This window comes from Psammomys obesus, unplaced genomic scaffold, assembly GCF_907164565.1.
Source record: "Psammomys obesus unplaced genomic scaffold, mPsaObe1.curated_primary_1811, whole genome shotgun sequence".
Classification (NCBI taxonomy): domain Eukaryota; kingdom Metazoa; phylum Chordata; class Mammalia; order Rodentia; family Muridae; genus Psammomys; species Psammomys obesus.
Genome location: NW_026585504.1, coordinates 57,769,916 through 57,791,333, shown reverse-complemented (window position 1 = coordinate 57,791,333; position 21,418 = coordinate 57,769,916). Strand labels below are relative to the sequence as shown.

The 21,418-nt window shown below is 42.2% G+C and overlaps 1 protein-coding gene across 1 annotated transcript in view; it reads right to left on the bottom strand.

Annotated features, from left to right (window-relative positions):
• Clasp1 (cytoplasmic linker associated protein 1) overlaps positions 1–21,418 on the bottom strand; it is a 220,637-nt gene that overhangs the window by 183,696 nt on the left and 15,523 nt on the right. The window contains exon 2 of the mRNA XM_055601545.1: positions 2,956–3,435. Coding sequence (XP_055457520.1) covers positions 2,956–3,150 — 195 coding nt within the window. The 5' untranslated portion in view covers positions 3,151–3,435. The remainder of the gene's footprint in view (positions 1–2,955; positions 3,436–21,418) is intronic.

The window sequence follows — 21,418 nt, the reverse complement described above, 5'->3', positions numbered from 1 at the left end:
ATAGATAGATAGATAGATAGATAGATAGATAGATAGATAGATAGATATAGATAGACAGATAGATAGATAGACAGACAGACAGATAGATAAGTATGAGGTGAGCAAAGCTCCACAGCTGCTGAGCAGTATACAGTTAAGTCCACCCATGTACCCAGTATTTTCTGAGCACCTACTGGGTCCAGGCTCTGGGCTCCAGCTGGGAAGAGGGCTTTGTCTGTACTCAGAGACCAGACAAAGCCAGCACCTCAAGATTTCCAAAGGAGTGGGCTCTGTCCTGAAAGATTAAAACCACAGAACAGCCCTGGACCATACAGCCATATGTATTATTAAGGCAGCAGACATTAGAGCTGAGTGTTCCCAAGGACAGCTCACTCATCTCATCTAAGAGCAGCAGGTTAGTGGATCTGGTTACAGGTAAGTTGGTGGTGAACTCAATCTTTGTTACTTTACTTCTCAACAACCTGCTTTTGCTTACTAATCACTTCCCTGGGTGGGCATGGTAGCACACACACCTGCTGTCATCCCAGCACTGGGGAACTAGAGATGGGAGGAATATGAGTTCAAGATCAGCCAAATTCAGGCTAGCCTGGGCTACATAGAAGACCCTGTATCAAAAAGAAAGAGAAGAAGGAAGAAAAAAAGGACAGGAGAGGAAAGGGGTGGGAGAGCATGGAAGAGCAAAGATAAAAGAATTACTCCTCAGAGCGTTAGGTCTTGAGCCTTCCCTCATGTGACTGAATTGGAAAGACTCTCCAGGCAGTGGTGCTACTTCTGTCTGCCTTGCCCAGAATGCCATATATGTCTATGCGTGCACATGCTGTACCTGAACAATGACGCAATCACTGTTTAAGCAGCACCTCCTAGACAAGAGCCACCACTAATGAGCTCAGTGTGCAGAGACTCGCACTGTCACGCAGTGCTCACAAGAACATAATCATCTGGCTGGGGAGATGGCTCAGGAAGTAAAGTGTCTGCCACAGGTGCACCTGAGCTCAGATTCCCAGAACCATGCAGAAGCTGGACATGGCAGTGCATCTATGTTCTATGAGGAGGGGAGAGTGGAATCTGAAGACTCCCAGAAACTTATAGGTCAGCTGGCCTGGTACATACAACAGCAGTGAGCAAGGAAAGACCCTATCTCAACCAAGTGGAAGGCAGGGACTAGCAACACACACACACAAACACACACACCATGGTATAAGCACATTCACACATACACAAACATGCCCATAAGGGCTGGAGAAATGGCTTAAAGATTAAGAGCATTAACTGTTTTTACAAAGAACCCAAGGTTGGTTCCCAGCACCCACATGAGGCTCACAACCATCTGTGACTCCAGTTCAGGGAGATTCAACAGTCTCTTCTTGCCTCCATGGGCACTGTATGAGTGTGGTGCACAAATAAACATGCAGGCTAACACTCTGCACATAAAATAAAAATAAATAAAACTTTAAAAGATCAGTAAATAATTTGATTATCCTGACATTATAAATGGGGAACCTGAGACTTAGACACATTACAAAGCTTGGTGAAACAGGCTCCACAGGTTGCTAATTGACATCAGTATTAGCCCAATCCAGTCCCTAACCTCCCCCTTCCTAGTACAGTCAGCTCAAGTACCATCCCTCCTTCCTGTGAGCACAGACTTCCCTCAGGGGAGGGAGAAAGCGCCTTTGCTGAGAGCAGCAGTTAAACAGGACAGGCACCCCAGTGGCACTACCTCGTGGCACTCCAGGGAGGAAGGCAGGAGGAAGGCCAGCTGGCCAGGAATGTGCACAGGATCAGCTGTGAGCTTCCCATATCACTCTTCCTCCCTAGATATTACCTTAGCTAACAGGCTTGCTAAATTTCCTTATAGTGCTTTCCAGTTTCTCTTGACCAGATGCACACAGAAGGGGTGGAGTCATGATTCAAACAGACAAGGTCACCTATGATGCTATCTGACCTCTCATCTCCAACACTCTCACCACAGAGCACCGGGCAGCCAGCACAGGAGATTCACTCATTGTTAATTTCTGCCAATTGGGTAAGAGAGGATTTCAGCTCAGCTTCAAAGACAAAGAGGAAAACTATAAACCTAGTGGTGAATGAACTATGACGTGCTAGTCATCTTTAACAAATGTAAGAGCTCAGCACTATTGGTTGAGACTGAGGCTTGGCTGTATGTGGGAAGATGAGCAAAAGGAATCTGGTTAAGTGCCAGTTCCCAAGTCTAAATCAGCCTCAGGCGACTGAGTCAGTAAAGAACAGCAAGAGACCTGGTGTCTGTGGCCCCTTGACAAAGTCTACAGAACTAACAGCAGCCACGGAAGCTTCCTTCCCTCTGTCCACTCATCCCTGATACACAGGTGCCACCCCCTGGCAGGGATGAGGGGGAGATGCAGGAGGGGGCAGGGGAAAGACACCTCTTGCTGGCTTCAAGTACCCTGTAGCTTGCATTCATTACGATCAACCTTGAATAGTAAAATGTCCCAACTTAAATGGGCTGTGGACGGCCCCCTCCCCTACATACACCCTCACACTTCCACTCCCCACCGATCACACATGAAGAGCCCTAATCTTCAAATCTGAAAGCTATCTTCTATGCCATTGCCCTCCATGACAACCCAAACTGCTTCTAGCCAGGTACTGAGAGGACTTCAAAACAGTAACTGGAAAGTAAGATGCTCTACATTCCAATCCCTGCAAGATCGGTGAAAATACCCTTATTCATGAAAGGCCACTCACCAAGGTGTCAAAATCTCCTCCCTGCAAAACATGATATAAACTTCAACTTCAAGACAGTGAAGTGCTTGCAAACCTCCCCAGGTAAAAGCATCCCCTTATCACTTCCTATAATTTGCATGACTGTAATCTGAAGCCAAGGGATCAGGCTGGTACTTCCCGAAGAATTTTTCCAGACCAATGTCGATCTGGTCTGCAAATGCTTTGAGCACCTCCTGAAGTGAGGCTTACCTTGTAATTGCTAGAGTTCACCCAAGAGGTAGCGAGTCCATCCACGAGCTTATCTAACATGGTCTGGTCATGCTCAAGGTCTGCAGACTTCTGCTTGTCTGAGAAGTAGTCTATGAGTTCCTGGCCAACCTGCAGCCGTTTCCCTACATCCTTCTGCAGCACCTGGGCCAGACAGGACTCCATTCGAGGTTCCATGGTAGGATTCAAATCCAGATCCGGCCGAGGCTAGAGGGTTGTCAGGATGACTCCCTCCCGGTAGCCAGCCGGACCGGGAGGTGGCCTCTTTGTTTGCTGAAGGCTAAGAGAGTGTGTTTCAGAGATGCAATCCCGGGAATGGCAGCAATGCACCATGTGTGTCTGAAGAGCAGCTGGTAGGATATTAAAAGTCCAATTTAAATAACTAGTAGGCGATAAAGGATAGAGTGGTGGAGTGATGATCTACAACTGAGTCTGAAATACTTCATAATTCAGCAGTCCATTCTGAAAAGGAAAAGAGAGTAAGTGAGCCAGAGAGCAGAACACTCAAATGTTATGAAACATTCAATCAAAGACAAAGAGCACATGCTGCAGAAACACTCTTAGTCACATGTGGGGTATGAAGCATGAACACTTGGCAAATGCATCAGAAAAACATAATTATTATTTTTATTAGCAGACTGGCAAGGCCCAAAAGACTGAGCCAGTGAGCTGCGCGTTTGGTAAGCTGGTAGTTTTCACAGTTCCCTAGCTTGTAAACCCACCAGGCAGGAACGCAACCAGGCAGGAAATCTTCTGCTTCAGCTGCCTTCAGCTTTTCTCCCATCAAAACTCTCGCACCACTATGAGGGTCGTGGCAGGTACCGAGGCTCATTGCCTCTCAATAAAGTCAGTTCTGGGATGGGACAGGCTCCTCTGAACAACCCCAGTCCACATTAACCAAAGTCTAAGACAGCATCTACACTGTCCCCCCTGCAGTGTCACAGTGCGGAGCAGAAGCCTCCTTCCCCAGCAAAGGAGAGAGACAAAGGGAAGAGTCAACAGTATTCTCTGTTGACATCAACTCCACTTGGAACTACTGTTTTGTTATAAAATGAACTCTCAAAACTCATGTTTGGGCACTGTAAGCTCATGAGGAAAAAGTACTAAAACTGAGCTTGGAGTTTTTGCAGGTCCTGAGGCTCAAATACAGGAACTTGTAAATGCTAGGCAAGTGTTCTACCACTGAGCTAATTCACATTCAGTCCCAAAACACTGTTTTCAGGAGACATATTTAAGAGCTAACTAGTTAACAATAGCCAGCACAGTAATACATTTCTTAATCACTTTCTTTTCTCCTACCATTAATTAATTCCTTTCATTCTGAACTAGGAAGACACACAAGAAACTCAGCATTTCAGAGCTGAAAGATGGATAGAGTGCTTGCTATACAAGCATGCAGACATGAGTTCAGATCCCAGCGCCCATGCAACAAGCTGGCTGCAGGTCTCATATCCACCTGGAGCCTCCGCACTGAGGAGGGCAGAGCAGGATTACTGCAGCTGGCTACATGCCCAGCCAGAGCCTGTGAGCACCAAGTCCAGGGACAGGCCCTCCTCGTACACACAAAGGCACACACAGATGTGCATATAACACACACAGACACACACACACACACACACACATACACACACAAATGTAATTACATGAGGGCCAGGAAGATGGTTCGGTGGGTAAAGACACCACACAAGCCTGGTAACCTGAACTCAATTCCTGGAATTCATGTAAAGGTAGAAGAAAACTGCTTTCACAAGGCTGTCCTCTGTACAGATAACCCTCTACAGATAACCTTATGATGTATTTTTAAAATATAAAAGTTAAAAATAAAATAAACAGATTGTAAATGGTTCCAAAGCCTATGTTTCTCCCTACTCCATCACCACCTCACTGAAAGTTCAAAGCACAGAAAGCACATTTTCATTGTTGCACAGCAGCTACAGCATGCGGACCATGGACTCAGAAACACCCATCCGAGCAAAAGCACTCTAACTAAATCCCCTAGCAACGGCAGTAAGTACAGTTAAGTTGCCTATCTGCTTTCTGATATACCAAACTGTGGGGCCACGGCCAGAACTAGCTACTCCAGCCACCATACCGACCCTGCCAGGATGGATTGACACACGCAGAAACTGTACCAAAATAAACCTTTCTTTCTTCTCTTTAAAATCAAAGGTGAAGGCTGAGGGACCTGAAAGCACGAGAGCCTGAGCCAACCAGAGCTCATGTGAAAAGATGGCACGATAAGCACTGCTTTCCCAGCCCACAGAAAGAGGCAGGAGGACACTGAAGCTTACAGGCAGCCAGCTTTACCAGAGAGACCCTGTCTTGAACAAAAGGTACCTGAGGTTGCCCTGTGACCTACATGCGTGCTGTGCCTGCACATGCATCCATAGGTACACATATCCACGAATACACACGTACACACAATCTTTCAGAGGGAACATGGAATGGGTTAGAAGGAGAAAAGGGTAAAGCTATGTAATTATAATTTAATTAAAAATAATTTAATATTATTTAATATTTAAAATAATTTAATATTATTTTAAAAATAATTAAAATAATAAATTTTAATTATTTAAAAATAATTTAATTAAAAATACATTTTACCTGAAAAATGCCTCAGAACTATATAGAGAACAGGCCAGGTATGTTAAGTAGGTAACCCTGGAAGACAGACATGGTGGAATTTACTCTCACTGAGACCAAAGCAGCATGCACCCATCAATCAGCATCTCTTTCCGAAGATTTTGCAGCAATCACAGCACAGCATGCTTTGCAGCAGGAGTCTCTCTGTTCTTGTTTTTCTTGCCCCCTCTTCTTCTCTTTTCTTTCTTCTCCCACGAAAGGCCCATGCATTGCAGCCCAATATTGTAGAGGAATTTTAATCCAGCAATTTGGCTACTCTGGCTGGAATACAGACACTACCTTTAATCCCAGGAGACATATCTCTAAATTCAAGACCAGCCTGGTACAGAGCAAGTTTCAGGTAAAGAAAAGCTTAGGTCCAGGCATGGTAGTACACGCCTTTAATCCCAGCACTCAGGAAACATGTAGACCTCTGAGTTCAGTGCTGTTCAGTCAGTTCAGTTGAGTCAATTGAAAGGCAGTGCAGTAAAGTTGAGTTCATGGCAGTTCAGTCTGTGAAATTCAGAGGCAGTTTTACTGGGAGAGTTTTACAGAGACAGGTTGAAGAGAGAACAAACTAGACAAAGGTGAAGACAGAATGAGCCAGAGAATGAAGAGCCAGGAGATTAGAACATATTGTCAAAGATAGTAGGAAGCTAAGAAGAGCAATTCAGTCAGAAGCCAAGAGAGAAGCCAGTTTGAATCGGTCAGCTTTGAGAGGAGTTTGAGCCAAAGCTTATTCAGCAGTAAGTCTCAGAGACTGAGAACATTCCAGGCCAAGATTAGAGGCTAGAAGCTTCCATGACTAGAGCTAGGTAGGTCAGCAGTCAGAGGCAGCATGCCTCTGAGAACAACTGCACCAGGCAAACACAAGTTACATTAACACAACATTCACTCATGAACACCACACAGGCCGATGGGAAGACAGGTTTCTACTACACTTAATGCTAAAACATGTCGTGGTGGTTCAAGGGGTCTTACTGCCTAGAACAAGGAAGAGACAAGCAAACAGCTGCAAGTAGCATAGGAAGAAGACAAAACATTCTTAGGGACCCAGCAACACCTCAGCTGTGGGCCAGAGATGGGACACTGCACCTCACCATCAGTCACACTCAGCCCGACCATCCCAGCCAGGCTTCCCTTTGTCACCACACCTGCCCTACAGTGAGCTAGGTCCCTCCCTCCCTCCCTCTTCTAGGTTCTTTCACGGTTTCAACACCCATGGAGATGGCCTCAACTCCTTCTCTCTGTCTCCTCTGACCTTGAACCTTCCACCTTCCAGCTACCTGCTCTGGGATAAACAATCTCCCTTCTATTGGCTCACTACAAGCAGTGTGACTGTCCCCTAAGTCAACCATCTTCAGAAGGCCCTCACTGCCTTCCATCAGTGCCACAGTGAGTAGTGACACAGCTTTAAGCAGTGTCCCTGGGGCTGGAGAGATAGCACAACAGTTAGGTAGGACTGCTCATGCTCTTGCAGATGACCCAAGGTTGGCTTCCATTACCACATAAATTTAAAAATTTTAGAGAATCACTTATATGTTTTTTCTACTTCTCAGAACTCTCTCAGCAAACAGGGGAGAGTCATATGCACAGACGACAGCCATAATGGGAGATGAGAATCTGGAACACTGTTCCCTCCACTTCTAGATGTGCTACTGACTGTCCATTACTTTAAAAAGGATGGTAAAGCTTATGTTAAAACAAAACAAAACAACAAAAAAGCTCATGAGGGGCTGGAGAGATGGTTCACTGGTTATGAGTACTTGTTGCCCTTACAGAGGACCAAGGTTCAATTCCCATCACCCACATGGCCATTCACAACCATCTGCAACTCCGGTTGCAGGGAATCTGACATCCTCCTCTGGCTTCTAAGGGCACTGCATCCATGCAGGCAAAACTCTCATATACAAAAATTTTTAAATGTTTAAGAAAGTTAAAAAATCATAAGAAAAATGTGCAATAAAAGTATAAAAACACAGGATATAGAATTAAATTATGCTATGTGATAAAGCCTATTATTTCAAAAAGTATAGAAATATAAAATAGCGGGGAATAAAAGATGGCTCAGTGGTTAAGAACACTGTCTGCTCTTCCAAAGGTACTGAGTTCAATTCCCAGCAACCACATGGTGGCTCCTAACCATCTGTAATGTGATCTGATGCCCTCTTCTGGCACGTGGGTGTACATGCAGATAGAGCACTCATACACATAAAAATATTTAAAAAAAAAGAAATATAAAATATTAAAGTATAGCCTAATTAATAAGATCATGAATGCTTTCTTTTCTATTGGATGGTTATCTTATTTTGTTTTGTCTTATTGTTTTTCAAGACAGGGTTTTTCTGTGTAGCCCTGGCTATCCTGGACTCTCTTTATAGACCAGGCTGGCCTTGAACTCACAAAGATCTGCCTGCATCTGCCTCCCAAGTGCTGGGATTAAAGGCAAGAGCCACCAATACCTGGCTTGAATGCTTATCTTTCTACTTAACTTTTTTTTGTATGTGGAGGTCAGACAACTTGCAGGAGCTCTCTCTTTCCAGAGAGAAATGTGGGGTCTGGATATCAAACAGATCAGCAATCTTAGAGACAAACACCTTTCTCCACTAAGACATCTTACTGGCTCCATATTTTTCATATTTTTTAAACAGAAAAAAATATTCAAATGAAACTCCATTTATTTAATGCCAACCTTAATGTTCCAAAAACGATTATCAATTGAAAACAAAGACTATTTTTTAACAAGGCTGATTTTTCTTCTTCTTTAAAAAGTATTTAAATGTACACAAAGGGATTACAGTCAACATCAGTATACTGATTTTTACACAATGCAGGCACTTAACTGCATAGGAGAGGGTAATAACAACTTTGGTTACAGCTTCACGAAGCAAGGCCTCTATGGAGAGGAGATCCTGGCAGAGAACCAGCTTGCTAGGGAGACAAGGGGCACCACAGAGAGGGCTCTTCAAGTACACTGGTTCCTCTAGAGAATGGGAACCTCCCACTCAGTCTACCAACATTTGATTTCAGTGCCTCTAACACAAAGCTGTGGCTACAGTTTCAGTCTTGCACCAGTGAAAAACAGATCACTAACAGTCAGCAACTTCATGGGGCTTTCTGGTAACAGGATAACCACATATCATTAACTCTTTCTAAATTCAGCAGTTGTCTTATACTCAAAAACCGTACAACCTTCAGCACTGTCTCATTTAAGAACATTTCTATGCTTTCAAATAATATCCCGTATCCTTTAGCAGTCCAACCCATCACCTCGTTCACCAAGCCCGACTGTACAGTATTGCCTTGTATGGAATCATGGTCGCTCACTCACTCATTCACTCATTCATCCATTCATCCATTCACTTATTCATTCATTGGAGACAGGATCTCATGTATTCCAGGCTAGCTCAAACTAGCTATGCTGCCATGGGTGACCTTGAACTTCGAATCCTCTTGCCTCTGCCTCTGAAATTCTGGGATTGTAGACATGCAATACCATTTCCATTTATGCCATGCTGGGGATTCAACCCAGAGTGTCAGGCATGATAAGTAAGCACTCTACCAACTGAGCTACGTCCCCAGCCAAAGCTTTGCTTTTGGCTCTTTTTTTCTTTGACTTTTCTCTTTCAGTTTTATGAGACATCACTGCCCAGGCTGGCCTCATGCTCACAATCTTCCTATAATTCTTAGCTAGGATTTCAAGAATGCTCCACTGTGTTTGGCTATTTTGGACATTACATATAAATGTCGACATAAAATGTGTGGCCTCCACGCATGACACTTTTACATAGCACACGGTTTCCAATGTTTACTCACATGTAGCATGTATCAGTAAGTTCTACACTGACATTCTGGCTATAGACACTCTGTTGTGCAGATATGTCAGATATTGTTTCTATATTTGGACATTTTCTACTTTGGGACCACTATGAATGATCCCACTTTAATATTCCTCAACAACTCACCAACACTGGCTGTTGCCCTTTATTTAACACCATTCTTGTAGGTACTCAATGGCATCTTTTTGTGGATTTAATTTGTATTTTCCTGAGACTATGGAGGTTGAGTTTATTATTTTATTGTGGATATGACTTGTTAAAGAAAGCAGCAAGTAGATTTGGAGAGGTGGCTTGCCAGTCAAAAGTACTTGCTGCTTGTCCAGAAGACCCGAGTTTGATGCCCAGCACCCATGTTGGACAGCTCACAACCACCTGTAACTCCATCTCCAGCACTGCATGAACATGCACCAATCCACACACACAAAACATATGATAATTAAAATATTAAAGAAGGCTATGGGTTTCTTAACTATAACACCAAAATGGAGTAGTGGTGGTAGTGGTGGTTCACACTAAGGATTAAAGCAAGGATTTCATGCATGCCAGATCATTTGGGCATCATTTCTGAAGAAACATTTAATCAAATCTTTTAGTAATTTTCTTTGGTTTTGTTTTTAAAGTGTTGCCTAGCCTGGAATGCATTCTGCAGACCTGGCTGGCTGGTCTTAAACTCACAGAAATCTGCCTGCCTTTTCCTCCCAAATGTTGCTATTAAGGCATAAGTCACTGTAGCACTTGTTTTTTTAAACTCTACTTTATCTGGAGTCCCATGAAGATTCTCCCTTCCAACCCCCCAACCCTAGGTGGGACAGTGAAGGTTAGTGGGAGAAGGGACACAGACCCCTTTACTTCTTCCAGCTGTTTAGCGTCCATGTATTCTCCTGGGGCTATACCAATCTCTACCAACATCGAACGTAGCAGACACTCTCCTCAAGGCTGATGCATTGAAACATTTCTCTCCTCCTGCCTCACCGACACACACCAACACCACATGCCGCACTTTCTCTCTCCGGGCTCCCATATTTATATCCCTCAGAGTCCTAGACCACAGCCCTCTCCGTGCCCCACAAGGCAGGCTATTACCAGCTGGCAAAGACCACGCCCTGCATGAGACAATTATCAGCTGTGGACAAACGAAAGGCCAAACTAAAATCCCATACTTGGGATTAAAAAAAAAAAAAAAAACATATTAAGAAATCAAAAGTTCCATTACATGTCACCAAACTGGCCCTTGGGTCACATATTTTTTTTTTTTAACTGATGATGAACTTTCAAAAATATTCGGATAAAACTCCTTTATCATATATAAGAATTACAAACATTTTTGTCTTAACCTGTGGAATCTCTCTTCATTTTTTTGATGGTGTCATTTGACAAAATTTTTAAATTGTATGAAGACAACTTTACCCTCCATTTTGGTGTTATAGTTAAGAAACCACAAGCCAGGTGAGTTGGTGCACGCCTTTAATCCCAGTACTCAGGAGGCAGAGGCAGGCAGATCTTTGTGAGTTCAAGGCCAGCCTGGTCCAGGACAGCCATATAAGAGAACCCCTGTCTTGAAAAGAAAGAAGAGAAAAGAGGGAGGGAGGGAAAAAAGAGAAAGAAAGAAAGAAAGAAAGAAAGAAAGAAAGAAAGAAAGAAAGAAGAGAAAGAAAAGAAAAGAAAAGAAAGAAAGAAAAAAGAAGGGGTTAGAGAGATGGCTCAGTGGTTAAGGGCACTAACTGCTCTTCCAGAGGACCAGGGTTCAAATCCCAGCACCCCCATGGCAGCTCATGTGGGCAACTGTCTGTAACTCAAGCTCTGACACTCTCAACACAGACATATATTCAGGCAAAATACCAATGCACATAAAATAAAGGTAAATGAACTTTTTTTTTTAATTGAAAATAAAAGAAAATTTAAAAAGACACTTTGTTTTCAATATAGTAAAAAGGAAAAGTAAACTGTTGCCTTATTTGGGGGCATGAAGATTTAGTTTCATTTTGTTTTGTTCAAGACAGAGTTTCTCTGTGTAGCCTTGGCTGTCCTGGACTGGCTTTGTAAACCAGACTGGCCTGGAACTCACAGATCCTCCCGAAGTGGTGGGATTACAGGCTTGTGCCACTTCGCCTGGCTCAAGGACATGAAGATTTACACCCACATTTTCTTCCGAGAATTTTATAATTTTAGATCTTCCATTTAGGGCTACAATCAATTTAAAGTACATGTACACATATATGTGTGTATGCATAATCTATACAGTAGGGATCCAAATACATTCTTTTTCATAAGAATGCCTACTTGTTTCACCACTGCTTATTGAAAAGACTATTCCTTTATTTTGACACTGACTTGTCCTTTTTATAGCCGTGTTTAAAAAAAAATTAATGGGCCATAAGTATTAGCATTTATTCCTGGATTCTCCTGTTTCACTGATTTATACATCTACCCTTTATTCGACAGGAACTGGTTTCAATTATTGTAGCTCTGTAGCAGGCTAAGAAAGTCTTCTAACTACATTCTTTACCAAGCCTCTTTTGAGTCCCCTGCATTTCAATGTGAATTTTAAAAACAACATGTCAACTTGTATACACAGTTGTCTGAGATCTCAGCAGGGGTGTGCTCGATCTGGACAGCATTGTTGGGAGGATACCAACGTAACAAGATCAAGCCTTCCAAAATCTTTACTTTCCTAAGCGTTACTTTATAATTCCAAGGGTAAATATCACACTTCTCTTGTTTATTCTAATTTTTTTCTTCTTCTATGTGTTATTATTAAGGGAGTTGCTTTCTTAGCGTCATTTCACATTATCTTTGCCACTACAGAAGAGCTGATCTTTGTGTAGTGACCTTGACCCTATACCCTGGCTTTGTCTTCTTCATTAGTTCTAACATCTTACAGTGGATTACTTGGGATATTCAACGCACACAATCATGTCATCTGCAAAAACAGAGTTTTAAAATTTCTTTCTTTCCAAAGTACATGTCTTGTCCTCCTTTTTCTCTCCTAGCCACCTGTACATCACAAAGTAGGTATGGTCAAAGAAAACGTTCCCATTTCAGTCCAGATTTTAAGAGGACAGCATTCTGTCTTTCATCATTGAAGGTGTAAGCTGTGGGCTTTCACAGATGGCCTACATCACATCAAGGAAACAGCTTTTTAACTCTAATATTTTGAGTATTTTTTAAATATGAGAAGATGCTAGATTTTGCCACAAATGTCTTCTTGCGGGGGCTGGAGAGATGGCTCAGAGGTTAAGAGCACCGTCTGCTCTTCCAGAGGTTCTGAGTTCAATTCCCAGCAACCACGTGGTGGCTCACAACCATCTTATACTGGAATCTGATGCCCTCTTCTGTCACGCAAGTGATCTACAGATAGAGCACACTTATATGTAAAATAAAATGAAATTAAATTAAATTTAAAAAATGTCTTCTTGCAACTACTGAGATGAACTCCTAAGTTTTATTTCTTTATTAATTTGACGGTCTGTTCAGATATTAAATCAAGCTTGCATTTGTGCGATATTACACTTTCTAACACATGCCCGGGACACTTACAACATCAGAGTGAAGAGAATAAGTGTCAGTGGGGTACCCAACCACAAAGAGGATGTCTATGTTATTGCCCCCCAAGTCTCAGAAAAGAAGGCAGAATGACTATAAGAACCAGATGTTGGAAAGGGCAAGAGCAAAACAGTGTCTTCTGGACAGGACAAGACCACTGCATGCATGAATTCACAGCAACTGCAGCTGCCTACATAAGACCTGTACAAGATCAAGCAAATCCGCATTCTAGCATGGAGAGCAGGGCAGTTCCTATGCCTTTATCCCTAACTGAGAAACCTCAGACAGCTGAGGACTTCACAGGGAGGAGGAGCTTTCTTTAAGTGCATGAGCAATGGTAGATTGGCCATCGTCCGATGGATGGCTCCACACCAAGAAGGATATGGTCAGCACAAACTAGACTTGATCAGTTTGTTTGTTTGTTTGTTTGTTTGTTTGTTTGTTTGTTTTTAAAGACACATGAAGTTATGGAGTAGGCTAGAGTGCTAAGAAGTTGGGAATGGACCTAAGAGGAGTTAGGGAGAGGAATGGAGGTTAACATGATCAAAACACTGTATGAAATTCTCAAGGAATTAATACAATATTCTATTTTTTAAAATACCGTATTTCTGGATTCCCTTTCCTAGTATTTTATTTCAGGAGTTGCATCTAAATTCCTTTTGCCTTTTGTTTTTCTTGTGATCTCTGTGTGGTTTTGGTGCCTGATGATTACTGTCCTCAAAGGATAAGCCGAGAAGTGTTGCCTCCTCTTCTGTAGTTAGAGATTATGGAGAATGTGTGCAGATTCTTCATAAAACATGGACACAATCACTTTTGGATCTGCTCTTTAAGTCAATTTCAGTATTTTTCTAGAAATGCATTTATTTAGTGTGGGTTTTAGAATTTGTTAGCATGTAATTGCTTCTAATAGTTTCTGTAATCTCTCCCAACCCCAATAAAATCAGTAATCACGTCCTTCCATTTCTGACCAGTCTTACACCTTTTCTTGATTGGTCTAATTCAAGGTTTGACAATTTTGTTACCATTACAAATAGCTCATTTTTGCTCTGGTGATTTTTTTTTCTATTTTATTCATTTCCAATCTAGTCTATGTCATTTCCTTCTGCTTGTTCTGAGTTCAGTGTGTTATTGACCTGCTAAGATAGAAGTTATGTTATTTTGTTCTCCCCACCCCTATCCTGTGCTGAAACTAAGCCCAGGATCCCCTACATGCTAAGCAAGAGGCAGTCTGCCACTTACATGCCTAGCCCGGAAGGTTAGACTGCTGGCAGTTCTCAGCAGGAACTCTAAAGGTCAGAAGGACATACAGAGTTAAGTATTTCAAGCCCTGAAAATAAACAAAAAACAAAAACTGCCAACCTCTATTACCTACCAAAGTAATTATTCAAAACTGAAGTTGAAGAAAAGACTTTTCAAGATCAGCATAGACTAAAGGAATTCATAACACTAAGCCAGGATATACTTAAAGGAATCCTACATCCAGAAGAGAATGCAAGATAAACACAAGCATAAAAAGCATGAGAAAGAATAAATGTCAAGAGAAAAGTTGTCAAGCAAAGCAAAACAGCAAAGAAGCAAATATTACTAATTCAGTAAAGCAATGACTCTCACAGATAGAAAAGAAAAGAAGCTGTCCTCAGAACCCCACAAGGAGCAACAGGAGGACAAGGACCTCCAAGAATGGTCCCACACAGAGAAGGTCTTCACTTTCCAGCCTAAAGACTTAAACGCCAGCTGGGTGGTGGTGGCACACACCTTTTATCCCCAAGCCTGGGACGTAAAGACAGTTGGATCTCTGAGTTCACGGTCAGCCAGGTCTACAAACCGAGTTCCTGGACAGCCAGGACAACACAGAGAAAGCCTGTCTTAGAAGGGGGGGAAAAAATTTTTTTTAAACCAGGTAAGGTGCATAAATGCCAGCAGGTGGGAAGTCTGAGACAGGGGGATCCTGGGTTCAAGGCCAACTTGGACTTACCTACCAAGACCATGACTTACAACACACACACACACACACACACACACACACACACACACACAATATTTAAATTAACAATTTGTGCAGAGGAAAGGAAGCCCTTCTGTGTGAGGTCCTGACTGAATGTGTGATGTTGGCATGAGCACAGCCTCAGGCTGAGAGAGACACTTTCCTCAGGGGTCCAAGTGTGAATGTCGATAGTGTGCAGGAAAGTTTCCCCATAGCTTCCTCCCCACTACATGTTTACGCCGGAAGAATGCTCCCCTACAGAGACAATGCCTACCCAGATTAGCCAAACCTATCCCCTTGATCCAGCTATACAGGGAAGACCCACCAGCTTGTTCTGAGGCATGCAATAACCCACTTCTCTGTTCAACTCTATGTAATAAACACACTGCGCTTCCGGGGTGCTCCAGCTTTTCCAACTGAGGGCCCAGAATACACGAACCCAGGTTTTCTTCATTCTCTCACTGACCCTGGTCAGGCCAAGTCCTAGACAGCTGAGTCAAGGACTTGGCAACAATTAAGTAAACAGATAAAATATCCAGTGCATTTCCACCTTCAAGAAACCCACCTTATCAGCAAACACATATGGAAAATAAAAGGACAGAAAATAATACTGCAAGTAGATAAAACCTAAAAACAGATTTCAAGCCAAGTCATTCAGATCAACAAAAACAGTACAGTATCGAAATACAGCAGGCAAGCAGAGCAATGGGAAATGCTAAGGGCCCCAGAAATAAACCAATGCAAATACAGCCACATGATACTCAACAAAGGTGCCAAACCCATGTTAGAGAAAAGATAGCTACATCTAACAACTGGGACTTTAAAAAAGCAAACTAACAAGGGCCAGAGAGGCAGCCCAGCGGCTGGTTTGGAGCACCTGTTGCTCTTGCGGAGGACCTGGATTCAGTTCCCATCATCCATCCTCATGGTGGTTCGTGCCCAACTGTAAACCCAGCTTTAGGGGAACGAGGGATGCACCTGGGATACATACAGACGCACATGCAAAACACTCATACTTTCTTTTCTTCTGTCTCATTGGTTTTGTTTTGGTTGTTTAGGTTTGGGGTTTGAGTTTGTTTGTTTGTTTGTTTGTTTGTTTGGGTCTGGATTTTGTTTTTTGTCAACCCCCTGAGTTCAATCACAGTTGCTGCCAGAATGGAGATGGGAGTTCTTCACTGGAACTCAGTAAACTCACACAAGCGGCTAAACACTGAAGAAATGCGCTCTCTCTCCCCAGCAACCACTAACTGGCAAGAGTTCTTCAGGGAGGGGCCGTATGAGCCTACATTCCCGCTGAGCAGGCTTCCACACAGGTTAGCTAATTTAGGGCATGGATGGTTTAGGCTGGGTTTTTTTGCAAGGAGCACTGCTGAGATTCAATAAACATTTACTCCTAACCAGGTGAACACCAAGTTACTGTTTAACTGTAATAAAGCATATATAAAAGTTCCCATCTCGGTCATCTGAAATACATGGTATAGTAGGACATTCACAGTGCTGTAAATAGTACCATGATGTGGTTCTGTTTTCATTTACCTCAAAGAAGTTTTTTACTTGTCAGTTTTTCTTTCAGCCGTGGGTGATTGCAGAGTACAAACTTTGAATTGAATATATTTACAAATTTCTCAGATTCCATTTTCCTGTTGGTATTTAATTTCATTCCAGTGTGATCAGAGAACTCTTTGTATGACTTTCTTCCTTTTAAATGTGTTGAACTTGTTTTATGATCTAACATATGGTCTATCCTATAGAAGGCTCATATGTCCTTCTGTTACTTAATGGAGCATTCTACAGATATCTGTCCCTTTAATACTTTAAAGCTTGTATGAATCTAGACCAGTTCAGAAAAAAAAAAGTGACAATTATCTAAATCTATCCCCACTTTTTATAATTATAATAAAGACATAATTCTATACACAGAGGCACATTTATACGGGTGAACACACACTTTTTTTTATTAGGATCTTTGTACTGTATAGATGGACCCTCTAAAGATAAAATGTTCAGTTCAAAGCACCATGTGAATAGTCCATTTCTTGCAGTAAAATCTACTCAAAGTCCAAACAGTAAGAAGCATATATTCCAGACAGCATGAAAAGACTTTCTCAGATGTATCTGAACTAGAAAATACACAGACTTGGGTGAATAAGAAAAGAGAGCATCTGATATGTCACTTGATAGTGTAACAGCTGACACAGCATCCCAAATGTCCCCAGGGAGGTGAGCTATACCCGGATGACAAAAGGAGAGCCTATTAAGGTCTGAGTATTTATATGTGAAGACAAAAGGTATAAGAGGGCTGGGGTATGAAGCTGAGGAACTCTGCTCTGCTACCGAACAAAGGAATCCAACTACAAACAGGTAAAGCGGCACAACTTCTCATGCTGGCTTCCATCTCAACAACTGAAAATAAGCAATGCAACCAGGCATGCTTAGAATGTGCTTTTAATCCCAGCACTGCGAGTTCAAGGCCAGCCTGGTGTCTATAGCAAACTGCATGCCAGCCAAAACTATACAGTAAGGCTCTGCCTCCCATTTAATTAGGCATGGCAGGTTTAGGGTGTGGCTCTGCAGCAGAGCACATGCACAGCAAGTGTGAGGTCCTGGGTTTGGTCCATGAAGTGACGGGATAAATGTCTTGGTGTTGTAAACACCTTCATGTCTGTCCTTCACCCCATGTAAGGGTGGCCCTACCATATGCACCATGTGTACTTACAAGAGAGAGATTCGGAGACTCAGAAGCAGAGTGAGGCTGGAGAAAGGGCGCAGTGACTAAGAGCACACACTGTCCCTGCAGTGGACCCATATTTGGTTCCCAGCACCCAGTTTAGGTATCTCACAACCATCAGTAAATACTGCTCCAGAGGATCAGACACCCCCTTCCTGCTTCCACGGGTACCTGCTGAACATGCACACAAGTTCACACAGACACACAAATACAGTGTAAAAATTATTTTTTTTAAATGCCAACATTAGGGGGATATTGAAGACCTGGAGAGAAAAGGGGGAATGAGTGTGATTAAAATTCATTGTATACATGTATGAAATGCTCAAAGGACAAAAAAAAAAATTATTGAAAAATTCTCAGCATCAGTCAATCACTTTATATGATAGTACATGCCTTTAATCCCAATACTTGGAAGGCAGAAGCAAGTGGATCTCTGTGAGTTTGAGGCCACCCTGATCTACATATATCTTGAGTTCCAGGACAGGTCTACATAGTGAAACCATGTCTCAAAATATTAATAAAATAATAAGAAAAATCAACTTCTGAGAATGTATATACTTATACAAAATAGGACAGAATTTTCTTTGTGGCATTATTTATAAATGTAGATTAGAATCAACAAGATGGTCATCAATAAGGGGCATAGTAAACACAGTACACCATACAACATTCAGACACTCATTAGATAAATGAATAAAGATGAAACCAATAATAAAAGCACAATGTAGTAGTCTGTAAGAGATGGCCATGTGCACAAAAGGTTGACTTGTCTGCTTATGTTTTTTCATATATAATTAACAACAATGATTCTCCGGGAAAGATTAAACGGCAGAGAGGAAAGAAACTTTAAATTATGCATATATTATCTGTTTGATTTTTTTTTAATGCATAAAGAACTGGGGAGAGGGCTGAGTAGGTAAAGTTAGAGTAGAAACCCTAACCCTAAACATAACCCTAACCCTAACCCTATCCCTTTTTTATGTGCCCAGCACCCACATAAAAAGCCAGAAGTGGTGACCTGCTTATAATCCAGCTCAGGGGAGGTGGAGACAGGCAAGTCCCTGGAGCTTGCTGGCTGGCCAGCCAGCTTAGCTGAACAGGTGAGCTCCAGGCTCAGTAAGAGACTGTCTCCAAAAATATAAGGTGAAGCATAACTGGGGAAGACACCCAAATTCACCACCTGGCCTCCATACATGCGCACGTACTCCTGGATTCATACACATCACATTCGTACCTCTATCGACACATACATACAAATACCTCAACTATATATGCACAGACACCAAAAAAAGAAAATGTTTTATAATAGAAAATTTCTACTTGTTTAAGCAGCACTCTCGACATTCTGACATAATTTAAGCAAAACATGAAGAATTCTCATTTACAGCTCTTACAGATTTAATTCATTTATGAGCTAGAAAGATGACTTGGTGGGTAAAAGTGCCCACTGTACAATCCTGACAGCCTGAGTTCAATCCATGGACCCACATGATAGGAGAAAACTGAGGCGAAAACTTGTCCTCTGACCTTCACATATGTGCCCTGACCTACAAGCAGGAGCACACATACACACAAATAATAAACAAAATAACACCATTAAGTAATTCACTTATAATAAAAAGAGCACAACTGCATCTACCAGGAATCTCTTCTGAAGAGAACAGCCAATGTATATAATGAGCTTGTAACTACAATAAAAAATACACAGTGACAACAATGCCATACTATCCAGAAGCAACTACAACAGCAACAGTTTTCCAAAAGGGATGTAAAATTCCCACTCCCATAATTAAAAAAAAAAAAAAAATCACTGATTCAAGTAAATATCTGAAAAGATTAGTCTTAACTCTCCAAGAAGTTAGTTACACACAATTTTCAACAAAGGTGCTTTTGGATTCTTGTATCTGCAGCAACTTTACAAAAATAGAACATGGCGTGAATAATTACCAGGAATAATTACTCTAACTTTACCCTTGCTCCAGAGTCACAAGCCCCCAGTTGACAAAGCTTTCCATGGATGGAAGATATCAAACAGGCCTTAGAGTTCCCAACAGAAGAGTATGCACCTGGTTCTGGATCTCACACACTTCAGGTCAAAACCGAAAGAGGTGAGTGAGAGATTGAGAGATAGATAAAAGACAGGTAGGTAGGTAGGTAGAGACAGACAAACATAGATCTTTATCTCTTAGATTAGGAACTTGTCTTAGTTTGTTTTCTGTTGCTAAAACAAAATACCTCAAGCTGGATAACTTATAGCAAAGTTTATTTGGCTCATCCTTCTGGAGGCTCTGAGTCCAAGAACAACATAGCACTGGCCTGCAGAGAAGGTTTTCTTGCCACAGCATAGTTTGAAAGGCAGCATGAGAGTAAACACATTAGCTGGGTCTCGTTTCCTTATCAAGCAGAGCCTGGCTGGGAGACCCACCATCTTGGCTCCGTTAAATTTTGATGGTTTCCAAAGGCTCCACTCCCAAATGCCTTCAAGGTGAATTTGGGGATTAAGTTTTCAGCACGTACAGATAGGGGACACAGCGGAGCGCTGTTACTGCACAGCAGCACTCCAGCTCATGGAATCCACCATCTCATTATGTGTCTGTCTTCCCTCAGAAACAGATCTTTGGAGAAAGGTTAAGAGCCTTTTTCTCTATCCTTTAGTATCAAGAACATTTGTCAAATGAAGACTCTTACCAATCTATGTAGTCTTTCAGTCTCTACTAATCACTAGGATAACTGGGGATTGGTGGTGGTGGTGGTACTTTGAGACAGGGTCTCATTCTGGCCTGGAACACCACTGTTCCTCCTTGACTTCCCCAGTGCAGGGCTTACAGGCAGATGCCATCATCTCCAGTTTTGTGTGGCACTATGGATGGAATGCAAGGCTCTGTGAATGACAGGCAAGCACTCTATTGACTAAGCTACATCCCCAGCTTCCAACCCAAGAATAATTCTTTTTTTTTTTTTCTTTGTTTTGTTTTGTTGAGACAGGGTTTCTCTGAGTAGCCCTCGGTGTCTTAGACTCGCTTTGTAGGCCAGGCTGGCCTTGAACTCACAGAGAACCAATGCCTTCCTCTGCATCCCAAGTACTGGGATTAAAGGCATGTACCACTATGCCTAGCTCCCACAAATAATTCTTAATGGCAACAGTTTTCATTAAAAGCTCTTTGGGGACTCAGTTCTCATTAATATACCATTTTTGCATCCATTCTAGCACCTCCCTAGCTTGAAAGATGTCTCACCAAATAACTGCAGTAAGATTCTGAAGTCATTCTTCCCTAGTTCTTCTATAAAATCATGATTTTACAATATGATTCAATTGTATAGATTGAATGGCTATAGATTCAATTCAGATAAAGCCAGCCCAATTTCTCCCTAAGACATAGGTGGTAAAGAAAGCAGAATGCCCTTGCTGCTCTCTTGCATAAAGCAGCATTCCCACCAAAGGAGCTTATGCTCATGGGATGGGAGATGACATGTACATGTGCACAAGTATGCATGTGGGTGGAGGCCAGAGGCAATCTCAGGTATCATCCAAAAGAGAGAGAGCGAGAAAGCACCACTGAGGGCCTCTGGAGGTCAAAGGACAACTTTTGGGAGTCATTTCCCTTCTTCCACCCAGGGATTACTTTGAAGTCATCAGAATCCATGGCAAGTACCTTCATCCACAGAACTTTCTCACGAGACCCTATCTATCTATCTATCTATCTATCTATCTATCTATCTATCTATCTA